General features: G+C 41.4%; 1 protein-coding gene across 2 annotated transcripts in view; it reads left to right on the forward strand.

The window, feature by feature from the left end:
- ARMH3 (armadillo like helical domain containing 3) overlaps nucleotides 1–23,805 on the forward strand; it is a 111,232-nt gene that overhangs the window by 10,005 nt on the left and 77,422 nt on the right. For both annotated transcript variants that reach the window (XM_072339868.1, XM_072339867.1), the window contains exons 9-20: nucleotides 3,775–3,831; nucleotides 4,777–4,820; nucleotides 6,484–6,544; nucleotides 7,141–7,187; nucleotides 7,617–7,692; nucleotides 10,505–10,598; nucleotides 13,020–13,121; nucleotides 16,136–16,194; nucleotides 17,486–17,551; nucleotides 18,611–18,680; nucleotides 20,107–20,167; nucleotides 22,978–23,066. In XM_072339868.1, the coding sequence (XP_072195969.1) occupies nucleotides 3,775–3,831; nucleotides 4,777–4,820; nucleotides 6,484–6,544; nucleotides 7,141–7,187; nucleotides 7,617–7,692; nucleotides 10,505–10,598; nucleotides 13,020–13,121; nucleotides 16,136–16,194; nucleotides 17,486–17,551; nucleotides 18,611–18,680; nucleotides 20,107–20,167; nucleotides 22,978–23,066 (826 nt within the window). The remainder of the gene's footprint in view (nucleotides 1–3,774; nucleotides 3,832–4,776; nucleotides 4,821–6,483; nucleotides 6,545–7,140; nucleotides 7,188–7,616; nucleotides 7,693–10,504; nucleotides 10,599–13,019; nucleotides 13,122–16,135; nucleotides 16,195–17,485; nucleotides 17,552–18,610; nucleotides 18,681–20,106; nucleotides 20,168–22,977; nucleotides 23,067–23,805) is intronic.

Below are 23,805 nucleotides of genomic sequence, written 5' to 3' on the forward strand. Positions count from 1 at the left end.
ATCAGAAGAGATTGACCTGTCTAGTCCCATCCCTGAGAAGTTCCCTGTGTGCTGTAGTTTATCTCCTGAGTAAGGCAGAGTTCTGTGAGTACGTAAGAGCCATTCTCTGCTCTTTGCAGTAGTTTTTTGAGGCACATAGTGTTGGGGTCCATTGCTGCTAAAATGTTGTTCTAGATGACTTCAAACTGGACAACGAAAGCAACTGATGGTTTGTGCTGATGTTTACAAATGAAACTAAAAAGACAACAAACCAATCCAACCTAAGGCAGATGAGGGGTGAGAGAAAAATCAGCTTCAGTGTTTTATCTGGTAAGGTTGAAACCAACTCAGCTAAGGGTTTTATATGACAGTTGCCTGACACTGCCTATTATAAGTGTCACACGCTACAGGCAATGCCTGTAGTAATACAGTCATAATTTTCTAGTTTCCCTTCCAATTACCTGGGGAATATCTGTCCACGCCTTCATTACCAGTGTAGCTGTGATCTTGGTTTGCTCAGTAACTTCTGTTCTAGAAGTAAAAATTGTATGTCTTTACACAGGACTTTTAGAGAGATGTCACTGATCTGAAACCTAATCCCTCTCAAAACTTGTGACAACTCTGCACTTCTCAGCTGTATTTTTTGATTGATAATCCTATTACTGATTGTATAGAATTTAATTTTTTTTTTTTTACCTTGATGCTATGTGAGAGAAACATAAAGGGAGCATTAAATAGTTGACTGCATTGGGAAATAGTGAAACTAACTGCTCAAAAGGATGCCAAGCAGAGGAAAAACTGCAACAAAGAGTAATCACTATGTCTTTTTCTCAACGTTGCAAGGGGTGGCTGCTAGAATAGCAACTTAAAACATGGATCAAGCAGTGACTTTTAAATAGATTGATTCCTGGCTAATGTCTAGCTGCTGATTTCTTCCATTAGAGTTGTGTATTGTGTCCCTCAGTAGACAGGACTGAAAAGAAGGGAGTGAAAACATTTTTTTTTCTTTCTGTACTTGTCTGCATGTGGTGTATCAGACAGGCCTTCATCTTTGGTTGCCTTGTTATAGTTGAGGGAGACTGCTTTGCTGGACTCAATAATCTGTAGAGGTCCCTTCCAGCCCCCACAATTGTGTGAGTCTGTGATTCCAGCAGTTACTGAAGAGACTTAAAAATACTGGAGTCACGAAATTCTTAAAATAAAACAAGTCCTTTCAGAACTTGTAAGATTTTGAACGTATCTCTTTAACAAAAAGAGTCGTTTTTCAAGCTCCAATTCCCTGCAAGATGCCTTGCCTGCAGAGGAGATGGCCTCATCAGCACTGACGGCAAAGCTGCTGAATCATCCCTAATGAATGTTCAGGGGGAATATCCTGTGGGGGATAATCAAGTGGACTCTGGCCTTCATTTGTGTTACAGACATGCGTAACAGTGAAGCATCTAACTAGAGATTGTATATGGGTAGCTTGATTTTATTTTATTATTATTATTATTATTTTCCTGCTGTATTTTCTTACCAAAGATTTGCTCGCTGTAGGTTTGTGCCAGAGCTTGAGATGCATCAGAGTTACAGGGAAGATCTGGTTCCCTCTGCCACATCTGTGTGCTTCTTCACGTAGCTCTCACTTTGTCTGACATTCCTTGCTTGGGGGATTATGTTTCTGATCTGGTTTTAACTGTCTTATCTTTTAGAAATTACTTGGTAATCGTCTCTTCCAGCTTCCACATCCATTTCTTTGAGCTTATTGGTGTCTGGTGGTGGTTAGCTCATAGAGGACATCTTGACTATTCCTGTGTTCTAGGAGTTTGTGTCTGTACCTTATCACTGAAGAGAAGACTCTAATACTGTAATATTTCCCCTCTGGTGGCAGTGTGTTCTCTGAAGAGATGAGGATCTTATTTTCCTTTTCTTTCTGGAGGCACTTGGAGGTGGAAGCTTTTTTTTAAGTTTGTGTCACCACTTCATTGACACACTCTTTAGTTTTCAAGGTGCTTATCAGCCCCTCTTCAAGGCTGTTGTGTGTTTGCATGCATTGGTGAGTGGCAGGTATAATTTAGACTTCCAGACATTTTGCAGTGATTCCCAGTGAGAAAAAAGCTAAGAGATGAGATAGCAGGATTGGAAGAGATAGCAGGATTGGAAGCAGGTGAGGAATATGGGGAGGACTTTGAGGCGCTTGTACGACTTGCAGGTTGTTGAAGTTCATCACAGATGAGCAGGAAGAAGTTTGGAATTGCTGGCTCTGAGTCAGATGACATATAGCACACACCTTGAGGAGCTGAGGGCAGTGGGAGTGTGAGGAGCTGCTACTGTGAGGAACCCACTCATCATCCATTCTGTGATGGTGTAGAATGCATGTTGAGGTCTCAGGGCAGCCTGTTTGCGTTGGTCAGTGCAGTATCTCCCAGTTTGCTTATCTGGGAATTTGGAAAGCCCCGTTGCCCCTAATCCACCATAGCCCTGCTGTCTGTTGTCTGGAAAAACTTTGTTGCTTTTATTGGTCATGACTCAGAAGTTGACCAGTCTTCTGTGTGAGCTGTGGGATAAGGAGGCTTGGCCTGAGTTTCTCTTCATGGTATAACGAGAACAACATAATGACCAAAATTAGCAGAACTAAAACACATTTGAAGGAATGAATTTGAAGCTATATTTTAACTACAAATTTTGAACTTTGCTTCTGCTTTATTGTCATAGATTAAATGACAGGAGAGCGTGGTTGCACAGAAAGAAGCATATACTGTTACTTGATAGGAGCCTCTCCTCCAGCCTCTAGGAAATCTCTCTGTGTGCTTCATGCACAGATGGGTTCTGTGTGAGTTTTGTGGTCCTTTCTGAGGCAGCAGGTAGCGCATGCTGTGACAGACTGAGCTTTCAGTTGTTCTGAGCAGTTCTTTTTCCCCTGGACCAAAGAGAAAATCTGGTTCTCCCAAAGCACAGAATAATTGTGAGTGTGTGGTTTTCTGATCAGCCTGATTTTTAACCTGCTGTTAAGCCTTGAGCTTAAGAGTCGGATAACTGCTTAACTTGTAAGGCTCTATCTGGTGCGTGCTTTGTGCTTTGCTCATCCCATCCACTTTGTACTTGCTGCACAGGCAGTCTTTTCTTTGTCCTAGTTCCAAGTCAACCTTGTTAACTTTGCACTGACACAAAGACAAACAGATGTGCGTTGCTAATCTAAAATGCTCCCTAAGTTATTAAGCCTTATCTTTATAGATGGAGCCTGTGTGCTTTGTTCAGCTTAGTTCAAGGAATTTATATTCTCCAGAGACTTCTGGCTCTCAGTGGCTTAAGCTGTTAAGTGTTGCGCTCTAACCCTGCAGCAGATGAGTCTGAAATGTTGTCATGCCTTCCTGAATCCTCCTTCCTTGAAGCGATCTTTGTGAGGTGTTGTAGAAGAGAGATATCAGAACAGTGATGTTGAGTCCCAGCTTCACTGCTTGTGCCTGCTGCGTGTGTGTCACTGATAACAGGCTGTCAGGACAGCTGTTCCACTTTCAGGGATGACAGTCCAGCTAGCAAAGGAGCAGAGACTGCATCTCTTCTCAATGAAATCAGCAGCCTGTCTGGCTGAGCAGGTAAAGAGAAGGTGTCCTGAGCATAGCAGCCATACCGTGCAATGTGGCTTCTGGTGCTTTGTGTGCATTCTGCTTTGTGAGATGGGAGGGAAGTTCTTCCCGGGTGGGTGGGTAACCTTTGGAAGATAGTAGCAGTGGTTTCTTTATCTGTGAAAGCTGGACTTTTGTGAAATGTTTTTGAAGCATTTTGCTTTCTTTCTTCTCTCCTGCTGCTGAGTAGTCAGTGAATCCTTACATTGTGAAGCTCTCTATCGTGGATGATGAGGCCACGCTCAACGTGAGTATTTGACTTAATTATTTGGTGCTGCTGGGTTTGCTCTTCCATGTTAGACATTGACAAGTGCAGTCTTGGTGCCTGGGAGCAGTGCTGCTGTAAAGAGCACCAGCATGATGGGTTTCTGCCCTCAGTTTGTTCATCAGTTAAGTGATGGGGGTGGTTAAAAGACCAGGTAGCAAAGAATGTGCTAAGGTTGGTCTGTGAGACGTTTGTCAAATGCCTGCATGTTCCTTGCTGTCGCTTACCAAAGATGGCTTTTGCCAAAGGACATCTGCTCTGGAGTGCTCTGGTACTCCATTTTTTACAAGTCCTCAACTCATTCACTGTAGTTCCCAAATCAAGAGTCCCCAGTCATACTTTACATTGTAGATGCTGCCTAAGTTTTGTATTTTAAAGCCTTGATACAAAGTGTCAGTGTGTTACCAGCTAGGAGAGATGCGGACTTGAAAATTCCTGTAGGCATGAAGTGAGCTCTGTGCTAACTAAAGGATGAGAGCATCTCTTCTGAGTTAATTTAATTAGCTTGTCGGAGAAGGAGGACCAGTAATGGTGGAGTGGTGGAGGCTGCTTAGAGGAAATGACAAGGTCATTAGTGTTTATGGCCTTTGTTCTGAACCTTTGGATAGCTTTCCTCTAACACACACTGGACTTGTCGCTTTATTGAGCTTTCTTGAGTGGCCCAAGGAGAACCAAGGAGAATAAACTTTCTCCTCTGAACTTAAGTAAATAGATCTTCAACTTGAAATTTTGGTGCTTTTATGTATTTATTTATTTATTTTTAGATTGTGTTTTTGTTGTATAAGTGTATCTTATTATTTCAAACAGCTGCAGGGGAAATTCTTCGCATCGTTTTATGGTATCTTTGGGAGCGGGGGGTGCTAATGTGTGTTCAGTGTTTGTTTTCCTGCCTTACAATTTGTAAACGTTTTGAAACTCTTCTTGCAGGGAATGGGACTTGTAATTGCCCAGGCTTTATCAGAGTACAACAGGTAAAACATAAATGTCTCTCGTTTTCAAATGCATGCTAATTGCATTCCATTTCAACATGCTTTTTTGAGTTAACTTTTTAGTCCCTTACCAATCCTCACGGAGCTGGGGAGGCAGGGAATAGTTTATACTGTGTGGTACTTCTGCTCAGTTGTTGTCATTGTAAGTATGAATACATCTGTACCAGCTGTGCTGATGTGCTTCAGGACAGATCTTGCTGTAGGGGAAGATTTCTATTGTATGTTTTTACTGTCGTGGATTTTACCTCTATGAACTTTGTGTAAAATCTTATGGTCCGGGAGAAAAGTTAAATCATTCGCTGGGTAATTCTCTTAGTTAGCTGAAACCTGATCTACAAACAGATCTATCCAGGGCTGTCAGATCAGACGTAATCAGGAGATAATACGCTCTTGCAGTAAGTCCTCCTGAGAAAAGAGCCAGAAAGCCAGCAGGAGGGATGGCACGTTCCCAATGTTGGTTTCATAAGTAACAATACAAAGTATCTAAGTTTTCTTAAGGAAAAAGCTGTATCAAAAAATTTGGCAACAATAGCAGTTTTACTTGAGTAACCCCCAGGTTTTTGAGGGCAGGAGAATTCTAAAAGTATCCAGGAAGTTGTTCTCATTCCATTTGAATTACACTGTTACAGGCAAACCTGCAAGATGATGCAAGTCAACAAATAGTGTAGATACATTTAACACGGAGGTTTTCTGTTTTACCCTTACTCACCTTCCATTATTCTGACAGAAGTTGTCTTGGGCCGTGGTTTGTTTGCTTCTCTTTTTCTCCCCTTCCTGGAATTTTACAGTTGTTTTCTTTGTGTGATGCAAAATGTGTAATTGGATTCCTTCATGAAAGACAGAATAAATGGCCATGTGAGCTCTGCTAGCCCATTTCCATGTCAGATGAAGCTATGAGCTTAAATTTGAGGTGCCCAACCTATTTGTTGACTTCTTGTTCCAAATCCAGTCTTAGTTAAGGGCCTCCATAACTAAGAAGGCAGTTGGTGACTGCTGTCATGTTTCTGGGCCATGTCTATGTGCATGGTAGGTCTGATGCTTGCCTATGTTGTCATGTTTACTAGACTGTTCAGGAACATCCTTGTGCCCTGGAAGTAAGGCAGGTAGGAACAGATGGCTGTCAGCACAGCAGTTCACTGAGCCACCTTCCAACCCCACATCTTCTGGGGAGAGAAATATGGGATCTGGTAAGATCGGGCCATGAACCGTTCTGATGGTCCTCGTGGATTCTCCTGGCCATGGTGATTAAGTATGATTTGCTCTGTAGCTGATGATGTTTGAAATGAAAGGACCCTGTAGTTACAGGCTGTGTTCATGTGGTTTGTCGTATACTGTGTAGTTCAAGACAAAATTTCTGGAGTCACTTGATACACCCCTAGTGTTAGTCCAGGCTGGGTATATCCTGTGTAACAGCACAGACGTTGCTCAGAGTCGCATCTTTCAGCACCCTCACTTTATCTTTAAACAGTTTACAGATATTTTTTTTAATATCCTTTTCTTTTTCTGGGTTCTTAAAGAGGAATTTTGAATGTCAGAACTTTCCCACCTGCATCCTAATCAGATAAAGCTGTAATATGGGGATTTAGAGAAGAAAACTGTAGTTACCTTTCTAAGCTTGAAGCTTCATCCTGATTTCTTTGTTCAGGCAATACAAGGATAAAGAAGAAGAGCATCAGAGTGGTTTCTTCTCAGCCCTAACTAATATGGTAAGCAAGGATATGGTGTTGTTTTGTTCTTAAAACAGGGATTTCCTGGAAGTTCAGCAGGTGGGTGAGAGTTTCCAAAAACTCAGCTTAGGATGTATTTGTGTAGGAAGGATGCACTGATATGATCTAAACCAAATACAGCTAAAGTAACGGTGTTCTGAGGAGCATATTGCTGTCTCAATGAGAAAGTGCTTTCAAAAATAAGGGTAGTTCAGTGTTGACAGCTATCTGTCAGGAGTGATGTGGGTAAAACCGCTGTGCTTTGGAGCACACCAATAGGAAGCAATCCCTGTTGTCCTCTCACAGAACCACAGACTAATCAAGGTTGGGATTTAAAATACACATTTTTTTTCTGTGACTTGACAGATTAAGCATTGGGCAGTTACAGAAGAACAAACTGTGCTTGTATGTGATCATCCTGTTCTGTCCTCCGTGGAACTTTCCCACTTGTATTTCACAGCTTTTGGAAAGTCGGGTGCATTTGTGCTGTGGCTGAGAATGCATCTTGCAGGGCACCTCTTACTTAAATCCATGTCTTCCCTCTTGTTTGAAAGCTCTGAAAAATTCCTCCTCTGCAGTACTTTTTCTCTCCATAGGTGGGCAGCATGTTCATAGCGGATGCAGATGAGAAGATCTCAGTCCAGTAAGTGTACAGATGTTATTTGCACAATGAGTGACAATTCACTGCTCTGATCAACACGGTCTTCCCCATCATGGAACTGTTTTAATGTAACAAAACAAATAGAAGGGGCAAGTGGTAAATACAGGGGTGTGTTGTGTCTGTGAAGGCCTCTACCCTGAAAAGAGAGCTTTAAACAAGAAAATGTTGCTTGAGGGTGGGTAACAAGGAAGACATTCTGCAGGAGGAGAGCAGCAACTGTAGTTGAAATCTAAAAATAGATGTTTTTGTGCACTGCTCGGTACTACTAATAATGGGGAAAAGAAAGTGGATTGCAGGGGCAGAGTTTAAATTGGTTGGGGAAAAAATATTCTTTCAGAAGCTTTGCTCTCAGGATTCTCATCTGGAATTAGCCTTTAATTAACTGTGCTCTTGTCTGTGTCCTTTCCACAGAACTAATGAAGCAATCCTTCTGGCCCTCTATGAAGCTGTCCACTTAAACCGGAACTTCATTACAGTTCTGGCACAAGTGAGTTTCAGTGCTATGTTCAGTACCACGTTTGCCTTTTTCTTTATATTAGATGTCTTTTGAAGTTAAAAAGTCGCTAAATGAATTGGTGACAAGGTAAGTTTGGGGTTTGGTTTTTTTCTTCTTTCCCCCTCCCGAGTGCTTTTCACAGACATAGATGGGCACAAAAAAAGCAAATCAGGGACTGGATTTACTCTGCTTCTAGGAAATGCTTTCTGCCTTGCCAGAAAACACTTAAAGTTCTGAGGGCACAGCTATGCTAGGAGCCATTTTTCACACTGAATAGAAGGGCTGCATAGAGTTCTTTCTGTGTGTTTGTGATACTGCCATCAGGAGGATGTAGTCAGTTTGCTATAGCAGTAAGAGTGCTGCAGCTATCGGATCATACCCATGATAAATTAGCGATGAGGGAAAGAAGCTGATCCAGCTCCAGGCTGGATGAATTGTTCTGTCTGGATGTGCACATCTCACATGTTGTTGTTTGTGTAGGTATCCCTCACTTAGGAACTAATCAATGACTGCTGTCAGAACAGAGCACTTCTCCTTGTGCTTTTCATGGTGAAGAAGTAGAGCTATAGCAGTGTTCTGAGAAGCAATGGGCTGCCCTGTACCTCTGAATGCAGACCTCTGGGTGCTTTTTTTAATCAGCATATGAGTTTACAAAGACAGTCACCACGAGGGAGAGGTACTGAGTCCGTCTGATCTATTGATGGTGTTGTGGCTGGCTGGAGGAATGTCTTGATGAGTTTGAGAAGGCATTACAGTTCAGTGTGGTAATTTTGGTTTTTGCAAGTACTGCTAGTAATCTGTGGGGAAAAAATGACATTAAAACAGCTAAGGCCTTTCCCCAGCTATTTCAGCTCATCAGAGTGTAACAGTACATGCGGAAGACCTTTAAGGTGAGGCTGATGGAGCACTGGGACAGACTGCCCAGAGAGGCTGTGGAGTCTCCTTCTGTGGAGATATTCAAGACCCATCTGGGTGCCTACCTGTGTGGCCTATTGTAGGGAACCTGCTTTAGCAGGGGGGTTGGACTCAATCTCTTGAAGTCTCTTCCACCCCCTGCAATTCAATGACTCTGTGTAATCTACCACTAGCTAGACACATGGCACAAAGGAGTGGGTCTCTGGGGTGCTCCTGGCAGTGGTGATGATGGCAGAAGACTGATAGGCAGATCTACAACCTCTGAAGAAAGCTTCTGTTCTGGGGCTGGTTAATTTGCTCAAGTTCTCTGCTTTTTGTATGTTGTTCATTCCAGCTGCCTCTGGGAGGCTACTGCTTCTAGTTGTGTAATACCAATTTGGGCCTTTGTGTGGCCAAGGTATCCCTGAGGGAGAAGGGGGATGAGAGGAGAATGGGAAAAGAGCAGCTGGCATAAAAGCTCTTGCATTAATAATGAAAAAATAAACTAGCTAGTTGTGAAAGTGGTAGCTGAAGCAGCCTCTGTTTAGTGGACCTGATTGAAGTTTGGTTCTTATGTTGTTCTTGGGTGAATGGCCTGTAATCTCTCTTTTAAGAGAGGTCACGGTAGGGCATGCTGTCTTTTGAGAAACTTCATGAAAGCTGATGAAAGCTCTTGTTTGTGTCCATTACTGAAACAGGGGCTGTGTGAATGACTACCTGCTCCTAGGAGAGCTCAGAGGAAGAGCTGAGATACAGCTCTGATGGTGCCTGAGGTGTTAATTGTTTTTGTGTTTACCAGCTTCTTGGTCCTCAGTTTTTGCTGCTAGGTGGCACTATTATCTCTTAACTGACAGTTAATGTTTGGGAAAGGGAAGATAAACACCGTAGCAGAATATGTGAAAGCAAACCTGTTTTATGTAAGATTTTAAATGAAAAATTGCATTTTAAATTTTCAATTGGTATAAGTGATAGTTTAAAACTGTCTTTAACTCGTGTAGTAGATTTCTGTGCTTCCTATAAAATACATGTATAGTTGCTCATAAAATGAGATACTCGAGGGCAGTGTGGAGTGGAGGCTGTCCACTTGTGAAGAAAGAGCTAACATCAAACCGGTAGTTCTTCATCCCTTTCCTTTTTGAAATTGTGATGATGTATTAAGGCAGATGATACATTTATGTAAGACTTGCCCTATGAAATGGACGCTCTGCTTGGCAGGCAGACTTTAAATAGCATGGCAGATTGCCTACCATGGATGGATCTGGGAGCTTACAAAGAGTAAAGTTAAAGCAGTAATTAGGCAACTATTAGCAAAGATGAAACAGGCTGAGTAACTGACTGATGGAAGCAGAGAGGACCAATAGTGGTAGAGATTTTTACGCTATGCACTCTTTTCCTCCAGTATCTGAGCTTTACAGGGAGAGACGAAGAAATAAATTGTCATCATCTTTGAATATGGGCAGGTGGAGAGCAAGGGGGTAGAAGAATTTGCCTTTAGGAAGAGAAATGATTGTAGAGGAAGACTTCACATGCACACCCTTGGGTTGGCTTTGAGGTGATGAGAAGCTGTGAACAGTGTAGGCTTCCGCATGCCTTTTCCCCTTCTGTGCTGGAGAAGGGCACATTGTCTGTCTGTTGGGGACAGTCACTACTTTTTTATATATTTGTATGTTTTGCTGAGTAAATTAATTGATTTACAGTTTAATTGTGAATGTCCAAGGTTGTAAAGTTTAGCTTTCCTCTTCTGAGGAGAGATTGAAGTTTCCTGAGGTTTCACTGAAGATGTATCTGGTGTGTGTGTGTGTGTGTGTGTGTGTGTGTGTGTGTGGAACAGTACAAGCAGTGATCTATGTGACTTATCCACAGGGAAGCTACTAACTGGTGTGTGTTTGGGATTTCTGTTCTCTGTCAGAGCCATCCTGAAATGGGGCTGATGACAACACCAGCAAGTCCAATTCCAACAACGCCCGTCACTCCGCTTGGAACTACCCCACCTTCTTCGGATGGTAAGAAATGTAATGATCTCCTGGGGATGAACAATTAACAAATAGCTGGCAAAGCACTTCCTTGAGATAGCAACTAATGAGGTCTGTCTGGTGCAGATGTAACCTGGCGTTCTTTTCCTGGGGAGATCTTCCTACTGAATGCAAACAAGGAATATTATTGGCATGATTTTGATTGTTTGAAAGATGTTCATTGTAGTTTCTCTGTTGCCCTGTGTATTTCTTAATGAGGTTGTGCTGATGTTCCTTCTGAAAACAGTGTTGTCCCTGTATCTGCATGAAGGTGAACCCAACCTGGTAGTTAGTTATTCTTCATAAGCTTTTGCTTTTGAGTATTTCTAGTGTCAGGTTCTCTGCCTGGGATTATTTGTCACTGGAGAAGATTTACAGGGAGTTGCAGTGGATTCCTGTTTGCCATTAATGTGCTTGTCCCCAGCTTTGAATTAACTGGGATTTGAATTCGACTTGGGAGTTGAGATCTTCTTCCCTCTCGTTGTCTTTTGTCTCTTAGGGTTTGTAAATGACTGCTTGTGCTGAGATCTCTCTTCTAAATGAGATGTTATGTGCCCAAATAAATGGATTTTTAAATAATGGAAAATAAAACCCTTCTTGTTTGTCATGGATAGTTGCAGTCCAGTTTAAGAGAAGAAATCAAATGGCCACCTACTTTAATGGCATAGATTTGAAGAAAGAATTCAGTGAAAGAATCGAGTCACTTTGAATAGAGCACAATTTGGAGATGTTTCAGGGACCAAGCAGCCGTGGTTACTTAGTTATATCAGCTATTCAGGTCATCTGATATCCTAGTTAAGGATGATCCTCCTTGTGGATGAGTTCTGTCTGGTTACCATGGATATCAAAAGCTTCAGTTAACAAGCTCCCTATGTCTCAAGTCTCCCCGTGCTTGTGTGCTACGCGTTTTGTGTAACATAAAATGTAGAGGGACGGGTATTTTATGGGCTTGTGTTCAGCATGTTTGTTGCAAGTGTATCCATGCCCACGTTATATTATACAAGTGAAAGAAGTGATGCTTAACCACATCTACAGCTTGTTGTATTCTCTCTCCGTTTTGTTTTGTTCTTTATTTACAAAAATCAAAAGCAAAGCAAAAACTCCATCCTACTTTCAGCAGAGACAGTGATGTTAAGGAGCTCAAGGCTTCCTTCTGCGTGCAAGGTTACTCACTTTAAGGACTGGAGTTGATCTTAGTGTGCAGGCATTACAACGGGAAGCATTCTTTATTTATATTAGCTGTCACCTCAGTGATCCCTGCGCTGTGATTATTACTATTTTTGCTTTTGGTTGACCTCGGCTTAGTTGTATTTGAGCGGTACTTCTTTAGTACTGCTGTTATTTTAAAGGTATGTCAGAATTTTCCTCATTTTCTCATGTCTTGTAACTCAGCTTTAAAACTTGCCTGTGGCTGAGAGTTAGTAAGAGCCATTTTGACTTTGGAATGAAAAGATTGCTTTCTTCTTGTTCATGCATTTGAAAAAATAAAAGCTTGGTTGAATTATTTCCAAGTCTCTGCAATGTGTAGAAATTCGTCTGTGATTTTCAGGCGCTTTTAATGCTGACTGGAATGAAAAATGGGTTCGTATTCTGGTTTGCAATTTCTATGGTTGTTAGCCTTTAATCTGAATTAAAGCTTTTTAAAGTTTCAGAGTATTTGGGTAAAAAATGCAGTGTCTGTGCCGTGAACCAGAGCAGGCAGTGATGTATCTTCAGAGTGATTTCCTCTTTTCTTTAAATGGGACTTCTTCTTGAAAGTGTTAATCCATAATATGTAAATCAAGCATGCCCGTCACCATAGTTATCTAAATGTCACTTTGCTTACTGTTGTTAAATATTCATTCATTGTGTTCATTGTAACAGCTCCGGAAGGACATGATAGAGATATAAATACATTTTTTTCCTGATCTTTTAGTTAATTCCTTGAGCTATTCATAACTTTGGGAGTCGAAGAGTTTCCAGTGTCATTGCTTGGACTTTGCCAACAAACTGGCCACGCTGGCGACATGTTAGCTGTGCTGCAGTTTCAGGACTGAGTGGACTAAAACAGCTCCTGCTTGGGGATGTGCAGCCCTCAGAAGCTAAAAACCCCATTATCATTTCTTTGATGTGATTTGAACATCAAAGTTACATTGATCTATTTGGCCTGTTGTTTCCAAGGGCTACAATTATGTATTCAAGGGGCTTGTGTAATACTGAGCTCCATGAGAACCTTTATTTACTGTACAGTGGATCTCTCAGTGCTGAGTTCTAAGAATCCTGTGTTTTACTGTTGGTTCATCACCTGCATATCCTTCGGTTCCTATAGATAAGTTGATTCTGTCCCAGACTTATGAGTTTGTGACTTTGTTCTCTGCATACTTCTGTTTTGTTTTTGTGGAGATTAAGTGTGGCTTATCTGTTTTGTTCCAGTTATAAGCTCTGCAGAGCTACCTTTGGATGCTGATGTACAAACTAGCAACTTGCTGATAACCTTCTTGAAGTACAGTTCCATTGTGATGCAGGACACAAAAGGTAAATAAATTCTGTTGATGTAGCAAGCAGTGTTTCTTGGAATGGGGAGGGCATAGGAACACATCTCCAGAAATAGAAGCCAACTGCAGTCCTTTTGGATGACTGAAGGTTCCACCTCCTGAGAAAACAAAATGATTTCTTCTTGCGAGATAACAGTTATGTAAGACTAGGAGAGACTGTATACAAGCAGAAGAGAAGTCAACTATGGGAAGAATGTAGTAATAATAATAACAGTAGTTAACAGCCAAGCCTCTCCCTGTGCAGGAGTTGTCAGCATATCTGATTTCAAACCCTCCTTCGGAGAGAGGAAATCATGCACTGGATAACCGTATTTTAAAGAATGTTTAGTCTGACACACGAGGTAAAGCTCAGCATTGGAAGGGAACATTGCCTTTGTCCTTTGGTACTTGCTGGTCAAACAGACAGCTCTTTAATGATAAATGTGGCTGCAGTGATCTTCACTGTACTGACAGTCATTTGCTTGATTAGATGCATTCACATACTGTGCCTCTTGTTTCTTCTAATCACCTTGGAGTGGGGCTCATTTCATGTTGCTGGAGCTGAAGCTTGGTGATATTCAGGTACCCGAGGGTCCTCTTGTGCTCTGTGATTGTAGGTCAGGATCACAGCATGAACATAACAAGTGATCTTTATGCTGTATTTCAGCCTGTTGCCAACTTTCATTGCTTTAAGGTAGATGTAATAGCTGAACAAAAGCAGGGAGTCTTCTGTAGAACTATGATACATCGATTATTGAATGTGATAAACATTTGTGAAAGAAGAACACGCTGTGTAGGAGAGTTTTCTTGTGCACAAACTTGCGGGAAAGTTGTTTCTGGCAGTCTTGTTTGATATGCAGGTTACCTGAGGAAAAGGTGAATAATTGAAGTTAGGACTAGAAAGTACTTCATGGCAGTATCTGGCATGTCCTTCAAAACCAAGACTGAATCAGCTCTACCTGCATTTTTTCTGAGAGCTCTTGCCAGCAGGTTGAATAAGATACTGAAAGAAGAGCATCATTTTTAGACTATCTATTCAAGTGTTTAACTACCCTTATTGTGAAAAAGCTTCATGTGCATCCTAAGTTCTTTAGCATGATTTAAATTAATTACTGCTTATCTTCCCCAAGACGGATGTTGAGAACAGATATATTCTTTCTTCTTTGTGACAACAATTATGTATTTGAAGTCTGCTTTCATGTTTCCTCTCGCTTTTGTCTTTAAACTAAACAACCTCAATCCTTGTTCAGTCATTTTTTAAGGGTTGTATACACAAGGAGGGTGCACCAGCTCTCTAATTCTCATTTCCTTATTTCAGGGCTTCCCCTGCTGACCCAAGTCTATGGAACAATTTTATGTTTTTAAGTTTAACTGCTGCACTTATTAGTCAGTGGGAAATATGCGTTGCTCCTCAGGAATTGCCAGACTAGATTCATTTCAGATGGAAAGAAATCTGATAGAAGTTCAGTGCTAAACAAGCCAACTAAAGATGAGTTTGTTCTGGTATGAGACAGGACATGATGCTTCTTTCTTTACCCTGGTGCTAATATGTAGAACATCTGAAGGTTGTGTGGTTGATAGACAGTTTCCTTGCCTCTGTGACAGGTGGCAGCTTGGATCAGTAGTTCTAATGATCAGTCATTCAAAGTGTGCCTCCCGAACCACCGCCTATTAATTCTAGTTAGGATATATTGGGTTCTGCCTAACTTTTTTTTCTTGTGTAGAAGAAAGCATTTGACAACACTATGGTAGTAAGGGGGGAAAAAGGAGAACTTTATTTTCTCTCTGTCTTGAGACAGGTGGGAATAGAGAGGAGACTGGTTTGTTCCACTTCCAGGACTAGGCAGTTGTTCCAGTCCTGTCCCAGAGAGCATAATTTAATAGACAGCATTTTGCTAGATCCTCTTCTCTATTTCTCTCTTGTGCCAATCAGAGGCAGCTGCCTTGGGAGAAACAAAAGCTCTGTGCTGTTGTTTTTTTTTCCCCATCTGTAAAATGGGGTTCATACTGATACATCTCCCAGTGGGAAGTAGTCTGCTTTGTTCCTTTAATGAAGAGAGCTGTGAAGGTACAGAGCGTCTGTGTGAGTAACTGCCTGCATGGCTGCCCCATAACTGCTGAAAATGGCATGATCTTCACAACATGCTGGCTGAAGGTGGAGTACTTAGTGTGGAACAGGAGCCTTTACAGCACGATCCCCAGAGAGAAGTGTTAGCAGCACCTACATAAATATACAGTGAGGTCTTACAAAGGAAAATAAGGCTCCAGTGTATCACAGTTCTTTGAAGCCCTTTTTTCTGCTTTGCTAGGGTAGAATACTTTTCACTTATGCATTTCAGCTAAGGTAAAGGGACCTAGGAGAGATTTTTAGCTCTCCCATTCCAAAATTCCTCTCTTCTTATTCAGTGTAGGAAGATGAAATCAGTGTAGTTCAGTTGCTGGTTGCAGGACATGACCATGGTGGGACTCCTTTGGCTTAAAATGCTTGGTCTTTGCAGACATCATTCACTCATGGCTTTACATAGGGCAAACCAGGTCATGTCTCTCAACAGTGGGGTTAAAGCTCAGGGCATGAACTCTCGACATGCTTGTTCTGCTGTGCTATACCTCTGCCAAAACTTGGCTTGTTTCATAACCTACAGCTAAATTGATGTCTTTCCATCTTATCTCAGAGAAGGAAAAAGTACATCTCCACTGTGGCAGGTACGCAGTGATTAACACCACTATATAGAATATCTTTGGAAGTAAAACTGAATTAGAAAGAAGCCTCATTGATATTTACAGTGGTGATGGAGATTCAAATCAGAAACATGGCTGTTGGCAGACACTTTGTGGGGGAAACTTCATGGGGTTTAGCATCCAGAATGGAGAGTGAGTGCCCAGTGGGGAGTAGCTACACTATTAGCTGTCATGGAGGAAGTAGTATTAAAACTCTTCTATTGCAAAATCTTTCTCACTCTTCAGCATTGCCAGGCTTGTGTGGCTCATGCAGGAATTGTTTTTGCTTCTTTGCAGATGAGCACCGGCTTCACAGTGGCAAGCTGTGTCTGATTATCCTGACATGCATAGCAGAGGTAGGTTTCTTGTGAGACACTTCAGCAGATGGTGTGTTTCAGGGCCCTGTGTGCATGCACATCCCCTGCCTCCTGTTCACCGGGAGCTGAAGATCTACAGTGGCTGTTAGTAATGAGACCCTCAGGTACACGATGTTTTGCTGATAAGCCTGATGCATTACTGTTAAAATATGCTTAAAAATTGGATCATCTTATTTAGTTTAGCCAACTCACAGGGACAAAGAGAGAAAATAGTGAAACTAAGCCTGTCTCACTTAAGCTATTGAGCACTTTTAGATGAGTCATGTGTGAGTGCCTTTCATCTATGTGTTGCTTGTGGTGAGCATGGGCAGTGCTGTATCCTATTTGCCTGAGAAGGGTTTTATGAATCTGAGAGTGTTGCAGTTATAGAATGGTAGAAAAGCTGGCAGTAGGACAGGAGGACCAGCAGTCTGCGTCAGCAGTCCTGGTGAAGGTTCTCCAGTCTCATGGGAAACAGACAGTAATGGCCTGGCTAATGGCTTGTCCTGAATGGTGATTGAGTTTGTGGGGTATTTGCATTTTGCTTGCTTGCAAGTAAAGACCTTTCGTTCTTAGCAAAGAATAGAAAGCAGCAGTGTTGATAGGCAGCATGAGAATTCTGAAGTAGTGTTTCTTCAGGGTGCAGTCATATGCATTTCTGATATTTATAAGCGATGTTGGCACTCAAGTGCCTTCTTCAGGTGGGTGCGTAGATAATAAGAAATGCTGTTTCTACATGTCAGGGGCATGCTTTGGCTTTGATATTAGAGAGTGTACTTAATACCTAACCTTGCTGTGCATTGCCTGGAGTAATAATTTGATTTGTAGCTGAGCTTGAAACAAGTTTTGCCTGAGGGGTGGGACAGCTGATCAACCTATTTGCTAGTACATGCATGCAGGGACTTCTGGCATGATGGCTCCATCAAAAAACCAATAGAAACCTTTATCCACAAAGTTACAGGGGCTTGTGTGTGTTATACAGCACTTGTTAAAATCTTGATGCTGTTGCATGTACGGTCTACAGCTTTGATGAGCAAAGAAATAGAATAGAAAATAGATCTTGAACAAAACAGTAAATAGTGCAGAGTGCGGCATGGAATTGAGATTGGGAAGGTTTTACCTTTGTAGGACTGGCTGGGAATAAGAGGAGGTTTCACAGGTGTTTTCAGTATTATAGCTACTTATTGGGAGCTCTGTGCTGGAACACGTGTGGTTTGAGAGGAAAGCAGAAGTTAGTGGACAGGTAGTTTTTTATTCATCACTCTTTCCTTTTTTTCCTTCTTTCCCATAGGATCAATATGCTAATGCTTTTCTCCATGATGACAACATGAATTTTCGAGTAAACCTGCACAGGATGGTGAGTTTTCTTTGCGGATGCTTTGCTTTTTCTCTTTGGGATGAGAACGTGGGATTCAAGTCCCTGTATGCTGAAAACTATGTCACATATATCTAACCTAGATTGCTAAGGAAGTGCTGTCAGAAATGCAGCAGTTGGAGGATGTCTTTAAAATCTCTCCCAGAATGTCTCACTCCTTCAAAGGATAAAGAGCTGGTTGTGCTGTTGTGAATTCAGAGACCGATGTAGCTGGAGAAGAGCTGAGTACTGTGAGATCTCTGAGGAAACCAGTGACAGAGAGGATGTTCTGCCTTAACCTTCAGCAAGCATTAGTCCTCATGTGATATATAGATATGATATATACAGTCAGAGTTGCACTGGGTTCTCTGATTTGGCTTATGCTTTCTCCTGAGGGTGGAGGATTCACTTTCAAAGAGGAAAATATATTTTCCATATGTTTTTCCTGTAGGTATCTGTGGCGGAAGTGTCCTTATCTGGCTTATAAAGCTTTGTAGTTGGGGTAGCTGAGTGCTTCTCCTGACTTAATGCATTCTGTTTTTGTGGTGCAGGTGATTGGCACCTCATCTGACACTGGAACAGTGTTTGAAAGTGCTACTAATCCAAGGCAGAAATAAGCACAGTGTGAGGGTGCTAGTCTTTCCCACTTAAAAGCAAATTTGCTGCCCAGTTAGCTTTTCTGGTTTACTACAATCAAAGCCAAAGCCATTTGATAACTGCGTGTGCTATTAAGAATGCAGATCAGGCTTCTGAGTCAGGAGCAAATCGATAGGTTTCCAAGGGAAAGCAATTGCTATGTGATGTTTTTTGTTCTGTGATATAACAGTGACCTGTAGTTACACACCTAGAGTAACAAAAACCTTGTGGTCAGCGTGATGAAAAGCAAGCAAAATTATTTTGGTTTCAGCTCTGGCCTTCAGAACTAATATATGCGAGATAGCAGTTGGAGAAAAAGACAAAGGGAATCTGTGCTGATAGTGGTATTTGCATGAAAAATACAACGATACACAGAATGTCACTTCAGGCTTATTTTGACTTCTTTTCATCTTTGTGTGTTTGAAGCCGATGAGGCATAGGAAGAAAGCAGCAGACAAGAACTTGCCCTGTCGCCCGCTGGTGTGTGCAGTGCTTGGTGAGTACTGTTAGAGTGCCCACATGCTTCCTGAAGGATCTTTTTGTTCTGCTGCAGAAATACATGTGCAGATTAAGAGAAGGGGTGGATGGACTTAAAAATAAGGCAGTTAAGTGAGGAGATTTCTGGCAGTGGATGGTCCATCTCTCTACCTGGCTGCATCACAGAGAAATTAAATCCAAGATTGTTGCTCTGTAGCAAGAAATCCTGTAAACATTTGCAGTAAATTCTGCAGAAGCCCATTGGCCCCTTTTACCTGGATATGTGACAGCAGGGAGGGCAGACAATTAATAAATTCAGTGTTTTAAGTGATTGTAGTGACAGCTGGTCACAAGTACCATCTAGATGATGAAATGAGAACAAACCTATGGAGAAGACAAATGCTTGTTGAGGAAGGCTTGCTTGCTGGGCATTCAGCCTTTTCTGACAGGGGGAAAAAATGCAATAGGGTTGTCAGTATCAAGGTTTGGTTTTACTCATGGACAACAGCTGAAAGCTTTTCACACAGTGCATGATTAAATTGTGAGACTCATTGCCACAGAGGCCAAAAGTATAAATGGACACAGAGATGGATGAAGACTGGCTTTTAAGCCTGATGAAATGGAAGCAGTCTTGGAGTCCAGCATTTTCGAAAGCATTTTCATGTTTGTTGAAGGCACAGTGGAACAAATAGGGAATTAATCTTTCTAGACTTCCCAGATATCATGTAGTTTTGCCCTGGGCTTATTTTTTGTCACTATTCAGTCATATTTCTGGGCTATTAGGACCCTTTGAGGTTACATCTCTCAGTTGTTACCAGTGGCACAGCTTAAGCATTTTATGCTGAACTGAAAACACACACATCTTTGATAAGCATTTATTGGCTGAACTGTAGTAACTTCTCTCTTTCAATTGTATCTTTGAGTTCTTTACTCACAGTGGGATAAACTAAAGAGGCATTTTTGTTTATTTCCTGAATGAGTCTTAAGCAGGACCGTAGTCTGTGTTGAGACCAAGCTAGATGTACTCGCTTCAGAATTCGTTTTGATGATAAATAGGTATTCCCTGTAACATCTTTCCTGAACGTAAACCTCTTTGTTGTGTGTTCTTTCTGATGAGAATAATTTTCTAAAACGTGCTTCTCAAAGGACTTTTCCACTGGTGACAGGCCTTGAAATATGAGAGCAATTCCAAGCATCAGGATTCATGCTGTGTTCTTCATTTGACTCATACTGGTGGAAAACACACCCAAAGTTTTCAGTATACTTTTTAATTCCGGAGGATGTCTAGTTCTCCTTAATCAAAAGAAAAATTAAACTGTGTTTCCCCTAAGCAGGACCGTTGGCTGGTAGGAAGGTTGGTAGGGATTAGTTTGGTGTCCTCACTGTCTACTAGAATTTAACCGTGGCTGGCTCACTACTTACTTTATCATTTTCTTTTCCATCAGATTTGATGGTGGAGTTCATTGTGACACACATGATGAAAGAATTTCCTATGGATCTCTACATGTAAGTGTCTGTAGGATGTCTCCTGGTTTCATCTGAAGTTTGAATTTGGGTGGAATTCTAGTCATGTAACAGTCTTCTGGCTGAAATAACATTTTGTGGGTGGTGGGGAGCAAGGTGGCTTTTCATGAACTCTTCCAGCAACTTTTTCTACTTCTAAAGTGCTCCGTGCGCCAGGAAAATTGAAAGCAAAATGAATTTCCACCTTTCAGGCTGATTTCCTAATCTACTTGATCAAATACAAAGAGCTTTTCAGTCTGAAAGAAGCTTCATAATGCTCACTCATTGCAAGAATCCCCGCTTCCCAGAAGCTGAGTTTTGGTCTAGAAACTGAAAAGACAGGTTTTTTTTGGGGGGGAAAAAAAAGGATGATTGATGTGAAGCCTGGCAGGCAGCGTGGAGAGTGGAAAAGAGGTTTAAGCATGAAATAGTTTGCTAGACTGTCAGGGTAAAACATAACAGTGGGGGAAAAGGAGAAGGCAGGGTATTTGCTGTGTCCCACTTGGCTCTTGGAATGCTTTGTTCTGCTTTGGCCTGAAGGGCAGAAATGGGGTTTAGGCGGATCATTGGCTTTGTTCTGACTGTTCATACAGTACTGAGTTTCCCTCAGACTCGAACAGCTCTGTATGCTATGGAAGAGATACAGATAGTTGGGCTGTTCTCCATGAAGGTGACCTCTCAGCATGTTCCAATTTTGTTCAGATAACCCCAGATCTACAGAGCCTTTGCAACGGTTATACAGTTCAGTTACGCATTTGTGAGGAATGTATTTGTGATGACAATAACAGAATTGATTGTAGATAGGTACTGCATTGAGATTTCACAGAGATGTGAAATGTTTGGGCTGAAAGTTAAGGTCACATCTAGAAACCCTTTGAGAGTGAATATAATGAGCTGTAGCAACCATCAGTAGACAGCTGTGCCCATTCCTTTTGGCATGTTTGTGCAGTCCTTACACTACGTTTCTGTCTGAAACCATCCCATACCAGACACTGTTACTGCAGAGAAAGTGGGTGTTCTGAATGCACAAATAGTGTCATACTTGTCTGCATTGCACTTTAAAGGTGAATATGAAGCTGCTCAATGGGGAACATCTATTAATATTTAAAAGATAAATCTAGGTTCCTTTGACTAGAGGTGTTATTTTATCTGTCACATATGTTATCAATTCTTAGTGTAAAGCTGAATAAACAAGGACACCCTACCAGAATGGATGCAACTTCCACACTAAAGTAGTGTGGTTTGTGAGTCTGTAGAGCTTTAGCTGGTGCTCTGACCCCTTAGACAGGGGTAATAGATCTCTTCATCCCTTTTTTTCCATGCCTTGTTTTCACCCAGGAATCTATAAGCCACTGTGTACAGCCAGTAGGTATCAGTGCTGAAATATGTCTACAGAGTATTTTGCAGTAACACTGTTGTAATTGCAGGTAAATGTTTCAGCGTTTGCCCAGTTCCTGCTGGTCGTTGCCTTAAGTAGTTCTTCTGAAGAGGCCAGTCCTGGTCTTAAAGCCAGGCAGATGCATAAGTGGAAAGACAGTAATGTTACAAGTAGCTGTCTCTGTAGAGCTGTTTCTGTTCGATATAATTGTGCTATCATAGTGTTCTTGCTTTCTTTTCTTGGTTGAATTTGTGGGAATCCAATTTCTAATACAGCATTTAATGTGATGCTCAGCTATCGTGAATGATTTTACCTTTATTCCTCTGAAGTTAGGAGTTTCAGTCCTCATCATCATGTTTTTGGAATCATCTAAGAGTCTGAGAATGTGAACATACACCATTTGTATATTATGAAGGCTTTTTAAAGCTTTGTTTTGAACTCTTCACCCCCATCTTGAACAACTACCATGCAAAAACTTCTAATTTGATTTCTCTGTTTGTCTGACGTTTAGTGTTTCTGCAGTGTCTTTTCAGAGAGACGTTCATATTAATGAGATGTTTCTAGAGAGATAAGAATTGAAGGGAAAAAAGAGGAAATTTTCTCATTTGATCTCCTCCTTCTCTTTTTCTAAATGTCAGTAGCTAAAGTAGGTTGGTCTGACAAACTCAAATTTGAATGCAGTTTATATCTTGTCCTTAATGGTGGCAAATGCTAGCGATTTTACTCACTGTATTGTGTATTTCATTCTCATTTGGTCTTTGAGTATGACTGTGTACCTAAGAGCTTATGTAAACACTCTATTCTATAGAGGCCTGTAGGATTTGGGGACTTCACGAGTATTTAGCTCTATGGTGAGAGATTTTAGACCTTGTAAGTGTGTTGCTTGCTCATTCCTATGTTCATACTTAAGCTTGAAGTAATTTTTTTTAAATGCAATTGAACCACATGCATCATTCAGTCAAACTGAGAGACCTGCAGTTTTAGATTCACTGTGTAAGTTCCATTAGCCTTGTCAGCTGGGCCAAAGAAACCAAAAAGCTCCGTCATGACTGGATTTTCCAAAATCTGGTAGCAGTACCTCATACATAGGAAGCCTTGGAAGTTAGGTGACTCCTTTTGCAGAGCTTATGAGGTAATCAGGTAAGATCAACAAGGAGTGGAAAGTATTATTTAAATACAAAAAGCAATCTTGCATCTTTAGTTGGCCTAATAACGCTGAGCTTGAACTGGTGTACGGGCTTCTTTCTCTGGTCTAATCTGCTTCATTCTTATGTTGCTTTCCTTCTGGAGCCCAAAACCATGAGCCCATCCTCCTTTGTTGGGGGTTTTGTTTGTCTACTTTCCTGCTGTTGCTGATTTCTGCATTGTTTCCAGGTTTGATGTAAAATTGCTGGGAAATACAATGCAGTTAATCCTTTGCCCTCTTTTTTTGCAGACGGTGTATTCAGATTGTGCACAAACTGCTGTGTTACCAGAAGAAATGCAGAGTGAGGCTTCATTACACCTGGAGGGAGCTCTGGTCAGGTACTTTGCACCTACATCTGCAGAGACAGTCAAATATAAAAAGCCTGTCTTTTTGGTGGCCATGGCTGCTTATTCTGTGACTGTAAGGTTAGGCAGCAAGCATCAATTCTGTTAAATCATCTTTATTTTACTGCTTAGTTGCTACATGCAAATTACCTCTTCTAGAAAGCCAGGTCATTATCATAATGGTAGCTAATTTACTTTCTTGTCTGGCCATGATCACCATGGTATCAGAATGTCTTTATTCTTCATTACTTGAGTCCCTCTTCACCTGATTGGAGAAATGAAGTAATGTTTTATGCAGTAGAGTGTTTCCATCGGTTCTTTGAGAGTAGAAAGGAGGCAGGTTCTTAGCTAAAATGGTGGTGGACACTACTTTTCTTTTCCTCTGTAGAAAGTGGGTGTACATAGAATTGTGTGTATGACTCCTGCTCATGAGAGCAACCTAGAAATATCAGTAGGAAGGAAGATAGGTGTTCAACTCTAACCTTTGCATCGATGACAGTGTGGTTTGTGCCACTGGTGTCCCTTAATAGAGTCCTAAGAGATTTGTCTTTTTTCTTATAATTTGGTGAATGTTGTGTTGTAAGACTGTTTTATGATGCAGCCGTTGTGTGGGAGGTCTGTGGAAGACAGCAGCAGAATGGATCATTAGATGTAACAAACTCTTTAGAGATTATGCTGCGTGTTCCTCTTCTAACTGTGTGAGCGCTGAAGTAGCTCAGCTAGGAAAGTACAG

This window comes from Excalfactoria chinensis, chromosome 6, assembly GCF_039878825.1.
Source record: "Excalfactoria chinensis isolate bCotChi1 chromosome 6, bCotChi1.hap2, whole genome shotgun sequence".
Classification (NCBI taxonomy): domain Eukaryota; kingdom Metazoa; phylum Chordata; class Aves; order Galliformes; family Phasianidae; genus Excalfactoria; species Excalfactoria chinensis.